The following is a 7,714-nucleotide window of genomic DNA, read 5'->3' as shown; positions in this document are numbered from 1 at the left end:
TTTAGCTGTGTAATCAATAGGTGCCTATTTATTTTTAAATCAAAGAAATTTGGTGTCAAAAAAACAAATTCCTTTGTTTATGTTTTCAAAAAACACCAAAACAAAAAAACTTTGTAATCAAATCAACAAAGCAAGTCTTTATCACCACGTTAACGTTGTCAATAATCCTTCAGCTTTCTTCACAGAGCACAATGTTCTTGTTATGCACCAAGAAAAGTCTGGACCAAACAACGACCAAACATTATTTGTTTTATAATTATTATAACATTTTATTGTTACAAAATAATTGAACAACAAAAAAATATTTACAAATTTATTTTTCTTTAATTTTGGCATGAGGCTATTTGTCAAATTATAAAAATTAAATTACATCCAAATAAGTTGTTTGTTCAATTGATTTATTAATATTATATTATCACAATGGGTGTTCAAATTATTATTTTATATAATGTTAATAGAGTAATTAAAATAACATTTATTATTAAACCATACAAAAAATATTAAAAAATATTAAAAAAACGTAAATAATCAATTCAAGTGGGAATTTACTGTTTGAACAATTTCTCAAAAATGTAGACTTTAAAACATCAAAAAACTTATTTGTATTGTTCTGATATGCAATTAAAACTTGTGTATTATTCAATTGATGGATAGATATTATTATTTTATTATGATTTTTGTTTTATTTTTTTCGTATTTAAAAAATGTAATAAAAATTAGAATAATGCCATTTTGTTGTTTTTGATGTTTTATTTATGTTTTGTTGTTAATCCACAATCCTAAGGTTAATAACAAAAAATAAATCATTTTGTTGAGAATTCACACAACAAAGATTATCCAATTGCAACATATATCAACACAAAAGTTGTTATTTGCAACTCATAAACTCAAGCATATCACAAAATATAATGAAAGTTTGAGCAACAATTTTTCTAAATGACACGAAACCAGAATTGTTTTATTGTCCATTGCAGGGTAATCCAAACCGTAACAATTTGTGCACTGCGTGGCATTTTTGTGACGTGGCAAACCAAAAAGACAAAAATAATAATTTCTTTTTTTTTTCTTTCTGATTTACAATTTTTTGCTCGGTGGGAAACAATGAGAAATTGAAAATAATATAAAAATTAATTGTTTTAGAGTAAATTATAACGGAAATAAATTTTATTAATGAATACTTGTTGGATAGTCAAGTATGTGACATAGAATGGTGATGAATAAATAATTCATGTGGATGACCACTATAATTTATTTTATCTAACAAGACAATTGAGTGTTACAATGTTAAAATTTGGTCAATCGATTCCGAGGTATAATAAAATAACAATGACAAGATGACCACTTTAATTTATGTGGCCCCTAAGTTATTTATTTAACCAGACAGTTGGGTGTTATACAGTTGAATTCTTTATACTAATAACAGACATTGAAAAATATAAACTAATACAAAACATAATTAATAAAAAATATATTATAACTCAAAAAATTTGACATGTTTGGAATCGGATCCACAGCTAAACAGGTAATAAAAAGTATTTTTTTATATAAAATAATTAACCTTCGCACTTTTTGGAATATAATAAAAAACAATTGACTCGTGTTAAATGATTTATATCGTTAATAAAAACTATACAATTGATAATAGATGGAATAAAGTTCGAGAACATAAAATAAATAAGGAGACGAATAAAGACGTAAAAAGCGTGATTTGCAACTTTAAGATAACAATATTCACATTATATTAATTAAATAATCCGATTATTGGCATTTAGTTATTATAAATTAAAACATATATTTTAATAACTATAATTTTATATTATTTTTAAGAATTAAAAATTAAATAAAAAATTTAAGAATTTAATGAAAAAAAGAAAAAACAAAATAATTATTAGTAATTGTTATTCGAAAATGCTGAAAAACACAAATTTTTATATTATCATGCTTATTTTTTATTTTTCTTTGCCAAAAAACTGCTCTATTTATATCGGCCAATTCCATCCTGGTTTGGCACACCCTGTCCATTGTCAATTTGTGTATAAATTAGCTGTCTTTAGAGCTTCTTAAAAGATCAATTTGTCATATTGTATTTTCATTATTTTAATTAAATAATAAAAAAATTAATTATTTATATTTTAATTATTAATTTATTTTAATATGTACCAATTTTTGATTTTCAAAATAACAACCAGCACCATTTTTGAATTATTGTTTTTAAAAATTTACTATTAGATATAAAATTATTATGATTAAATTAACTATATTTGATAAAACAATCACAGAATTCAAGCTTCTTATAAGGCTGGCTCGAAAGGCTGTATTTATTGTTGTGTTTATTACGATGTATTTTTTTATAGTTTTTTTAATTTATTAATTTAATAATCTGTTACATTCGTTTTAAAATTCCAATTTAAAAACAATCATTTAAACAAAATGTTAATTAAAAAGATGTGCTAATTTCGAAGTAAAAACTGTGAAATATATTGTGTATGTTAATTTTTTTCAATCTTGTATCAACCATGCTAATTATTTCTTTGTGGATGAAGAAAATAGTTTTTAATCTCTTTTTCTTCATTAGAGTCATCTTTAAATGTTATCTAGTGGACAAAAAATATCTTTAATTTTGTCTAAACATCGGGCATTAGGTAAAGAGTGAAAAAACATATAACAATTAGGGATAAATTTTTGGAACGGCTTTCCGAAATATTAAATTTATGGTCCAAAAGGTACCAGATAACGTTTAAAGACAGACTGTATCAAATTTTATCAATTTATGCTTAATATATATATAGTTTTAAATGTGTTTTAATTACACATTTATTTGTTAGTTTATGATTAATATTTTAAATTAAAAAAATGGAAAACAAAAAATAGTTGGTAAAATTTGTTTAAAATTTTATTATATTTTAATAAATGAAGACATAGTTTTGTATTTTTCGACTTTTTGCACAAAATTATTAACTTTGTTTTAAAAAGTCTTAATTGTTGACAAAAAGAAAATAAAAAAAGTCGAAGGATTTATATTTATAGAATAAATAAAAACCTTTTTTCAGTTGTAAATTTTTATTTTAAAAACCAATTTAAAAATTGAGTATTTTTTTTATATTAATTCAATAAAATTTAAATTAACTTTGTTTTTTGGAAAAAACAAATTACATTTTACTTTTAATTAATAAAACAACACCCAAATTAATTTAAATTAGTGTTTGTATTATTAAATTAATATAATAACACATGAAATCATTTGATATTATTCAATAAGGAAATAAACAAAGTGTTTAAAAACTTTCAGACAATTTCAATTTAATGGTTTATACTACAATCCTGTTTTAATAGACATTTTATCAGTAATATTATAATATTTATTATAAATAGTTTGTCTTTTCTATAAACACTCTGATTTAAATTTATTTAATTTTTTTTCAATATTTAAAGTACTGTTTTTAACATTTCAAAAACCAGATGTTATTTTTCCTCATCATCTTACTTTCCATCGAGGATTCCAATGGCTCACTTCTGGATTATGTCAATGTCTACGTTGGTACTCAGAACACGCGTACAATGAGCAGAGGTAATTTATATCCATGTATAGGTAGTCCTTTTGGTCCGCATTGTTTTACTTTTCAAACTGAAAGTCGATATGATGGATGGATTTACAGACACGGCAGTACTATCAATGAACTTAGATTTACACATTGCCCTTCTCCATGGATCCGAGACTACAACAACTTCTTCCTCTCTTTTAACAAAGCAATTCGTGTTGATTCTGCAACACCGGCGTACACTTCTTTTCATTTGCAAGGTGTTGATACTGTTACATGTGAATTAACAGGAAGAAAGAATGTATACAAGCTCAGAGTGAACACTACTGTACCCATCGCTTTTGATATCTCAATTAGTGGAATAAAAAGTGTAGAACGACCTGGTAACTCCGATCAAACCTTTGTGAAATATGCAAATGAAAATGCACCTTATAATTTTGACTTGAAAATGGTAATTCAATCAAGTGGAGTCAAACCAATTTACAGAGATGGCAATAAACTCACATTTTCTTTTACTTCCAACACTACCTTCACTTTTGGATTCAGTTATTTAGCTATCATAGACGCTTTGGGGTATGCACGGGAGTATCCTGATTTTTCCAAATTAAAGACGGCAGCCGAAGAGATGTGGGAAAAGACTTTATCAAAAGTTGTAGTCGAGATGGACACTGAGATTCAAAAGAAAACGTTTTATTCCAATTTCTATCGATTTGCGTTATATCCACATGACATAACAGAGAAGGGGAAGTACTTGTCACCATTCTCTGGAGTCATTAAGACTGGGGGCTTTGCAACAGATATAGGGTTTTGGGATGTAAGTCGGGCTCAAGTGCCTTTAGTGACTTTAGTGTCTCCAGAGACAGCAAACAACCTTGCACTTGGGTTAGTCGATGCTTTTGTACAAAGTGGATTTATCCCACAGTGGGCGTCTCCCCATACAAGAGAATGTATGATAGGAAATCATGCAGACTGCGCCATTGCACAAGCGTTAATAACTAATACAACTGTGTTGGACGTCCAAAACGCATTAAAAGCAATTCGAGGAGACAAGCGCCAATACACCGAATCAGCCGGTCGTGATGGGGTGCACTTTTTTGATACATTTGGATATGTTGTACCTAACATTAAGTACAGTGTGTCTAAAACATTGGATTATGCTATGAACGACTACTGCGGATACCAAATTGCAAAATTGGCTGGAAATGAAAAGGAAATGAAACGACTGAAGAGGCAAGCAATGAACTACCAATTTGTATATGAACCCGAGTCACACTTTTTTAAGAAGAAAATGGTGAATGGACAATTTGATGGATTGGACCCATTTAGGTGGGAAGATGGGTATATAGAGGGGAGTTCGTTCTCATACCGCTTCAGTGGGCAACAAGACATCACTGGGATGATCAACTTATTTGGGAAGAAACGGTTTGATGCTGCTTTGCATGAGATGCTGAAACTTCCAAACTACTTTAACACAGGTGGAACGAACAATTTGAATAACGCGATGGCTGAAATGAAGTTGTTTGATATGGGACAATACGCCCATGGGAATGAACCATCCCATCATATTTTGTCACTCTTTAGAGTTAGTGAAAATACAACTATTGTAGAAATAGGAGAACGCGCAATACAAAAGGTGATGAATGTGTTGTATAATCCAACAGCAGAAGGGTATTGTGGGGATGAAGATAACGGACAAATGTCGGCGTGGTATCTCTTCAATGCACTTGGGTTTTATAGCACAATGCCATCATCGGGGGAGTATATCATCGGTACTCCTTTAGTGAATACAGCACAACTCAATTGGGGGGATCGAAGTGGGTCAATTAAAGTGACCAGAATTTCTCGTGCAGAGACATCCGACAAACCATTGAATTATAATAATGTAACTATACATGTGCAGAAAGTGTATGTCAATGGAATTCGATGGACGAAATTGTATTTCACACATCAAGTGTTGACGAGTGGATCTCATATCGAATTTATTGTTGGGGATTCAAGCAACAAAAGGAAGCTAATAATGAGTGACTTACCAACATCAATATCAGAGCCGTTTGAGTATAAAAGTGTGTTCCATACACTGGAAAGAATCAAAGTATTTATCATATAACATATCGCTTGTGTTTTCTGTTCTTAAATAACAACTAAAAAAAATACTTACAAAAACCATATTTGAGTGTGCTTCCAACTCTCAACACGTAGCGCGATTTCATCAATTTGAATCACTCGGTCCTGTTGACTGACCCAACACGAAAGTAATAAATCTTGACAACATTGAGGAATTTCTTTTCCTAACTTGGGGCGAACACCTGATATGATCATTTTTCGTATGTCTTCGACATTGTCCGTCTCACCAAACGGAATTTTGGTCATCACGACTTCCCACATGATAATTGCAAAACTATAGATATCACTTTTGGTACTGATGTCACCAAATTGTAACACTTCTGGCGCACTCCATGGGACATCTTTACACTTCACTTCTTCTCCACATTTCCGCATCCCAAAGTCTCCTATTTTAATCGAATAATTTTGACTCACCATGAGATTTCGAGACGTTAAGTTCCCATGGACTAAAACGGGAGAACAACTGTGAAGAAACTCTAACCCTTTGGAAGCATCTCCTAACATCCTCAATTTAGTTGCTATAGTGACGCCTTTTAATGAAGAGTGCAATACATCAAACAACGACTTTTTACTGAAATACTCCATCGCGACACATAACCGATTGTCTTCATACCAAAACCCTAAGTACTGGACAGTACACGGATGCCGAGAAGACATCATCCGCTTGACTACTTCCTCCTTCATACACACATCCCCCTCACTTATTAAAACTTTCTTGACAGCTAGTTCAACCCCTTTCCAATTACCGTGCCACACTGTTTGATGTTCTAATGTACTTATTCGCTCTTTCAAGAATACATCAGACGCCGTGATACCACCACGAAAACTCTTCCCCTTTCCTCGCCGGAATATTTGAACACCCAACACGACCACCCCAATTATCAAAAAGAGAGCCACAACACCGACAAACACTAACAGTGTCACTTTGCCATATTGAAAATCGGTTTTCCACTCAAGAGAAATCGACCCCGAGGAGTCTTGCCCATTCAAGTAGACAGTGATGGTGACTTTGTCTCCGCTCTTCGTCGGATCGTACAAACACAAGACACAGTCCTCATTCAAGTATATTCCACCCACTGTTGTATTCATACCATTTGACGATATCACACATTCGATATTCTCCGATGAAACAACACCACTCCCACATACCTCAATCTGTTGGTTCTTCCCTGACTCGTCTTGGTACATTCTCGCACTTGAAAATATCGTGTTGTAATATTGATATGAAAAATGTGCGAGGTCTCGCGTGGGGTACCTCTTACTGTACAATTTCACAACAACGCTGTCCGCATGCTCATAAGGTGGAGAGATGCATTGTGCCTTTTGTTCTGAAATTCGAATAAACTCGCCTTGTGTAGCGTTAAAGTAGCATTCAAATTGGTCGTCAAAGAAGTTGGATCCAGTGATAGCAATAACAGTGTTTCCGTTGATCGGCCCGAGTGGCGGCGACACGGAAATGATATCTGGTGTTTCGATTGACAAAAACTGTGTGATTTTAATACCAGAGAAGCATATGATATTACCTAGTGGTTTGAGTGTTATAATAGTCCCGACTTGGCCATATGTGGGTGAACAAATGAACTTTTCAGTGTATACACAGTCAGCGCAGATATCATTTGCATAGTCCGGATTCAAGAAAAAGCGAACTGGTTCGGAAGAGCCCATATTAACTTGGAGATAAGTTGGCAACCCATAATCGTCGAGGGTGTGAGAGTAGTTTAATGTGAGTTCATAGATTGCCATAGTAATATCCCGAGGTATACTTTCTAGTAGTTTAATATTAATTTCTGAAGTCTCGTTGGTACAGAGAGTGGGTTTTGAATCGAATTGAATTGTTTCGTTGAAAGGCATTACACACTCATCGCATTTGTACTGAGCTACCTACGTTGTCAGTTTGTTTCTTTTAAAATATAAAGAACAAACGAAGTCGACAAAAGTGTCGTTCGTCAAAATGACAAAGCCTGCTGATGTAAAAGTGACCAGCAAAGCTAAAAACATCAAATAAATAATCAAGTTACGTTGTTGTTTTTTCTTATTTTGTAACTAATCGA

At 31.7% G+C, this 7,714-nt stretch overlaps 2 protein-coding genes across 2 annotated transcripts; one reads left to right on the top strand and one right to left on the bottom strand.

The window, feature by feature from the left end:
- Nucleotides 1-3,459: 3,459 nt before the first annotated feature.
- On the top strand, nucleotides 3,460-5,646 carry EIN_015820 (hypothetical protein; the record flags this gene model as incomplete). The annotated part of the gene is made up of 1 exon (XM_004257116.1): nucleotides 3,460-5,646. One exon carries the CDS (start codon nucleotides 3,460-3,462, stop codon nucleotides 5,644-5,646), a length of 2,187 nt encoding a protein of 728 aa, XP_004257164.1.
- A 47-nt stretch (nucleotides 5,647-5,693) lies between these two features.
- On the bottom strand, nucleotides 5,694-7,661 carry EIN_015810 (serine-threonine protein kinase, putative; the record flags this gene model as incomplete). The annotated part of the gene is made up of 2 exons (XM_004257115.1): nucleotides 5,694-7,544; nucleotides 7,587-7,661. The coding sequence occupies 2 exons, from the start codon at nucleotides 7,659-7,661 to the stop codon at nucleotides 5,694-5,696; spliced, it is 1,926 nt and encodes a 641-aa protein (XP_004257163.1).
- Nucleotides 7,662-7,714: the final 53 nt, after the last annotated feature.

The sequence above is a fragment of the Entamoeba invadens genome (genome assembly GCF_000330505.1).
Source record: "Entamoeba invadens IP1 unplaced genomic scaffold scaff_1105074724629, whole genome shotgun sequence".
NCBI classification, from domain to species: domain Eukaryota; phylum Evosea; order Mastigamoebida; family Endamoebidae; genus Entamoeba; species Entamoeba invadens.
The sequence above is the reverse complement of the archived record's forward strand: the minus strand, read 5'-3'. Positions and strand labels throughout refer to the sequence as shown.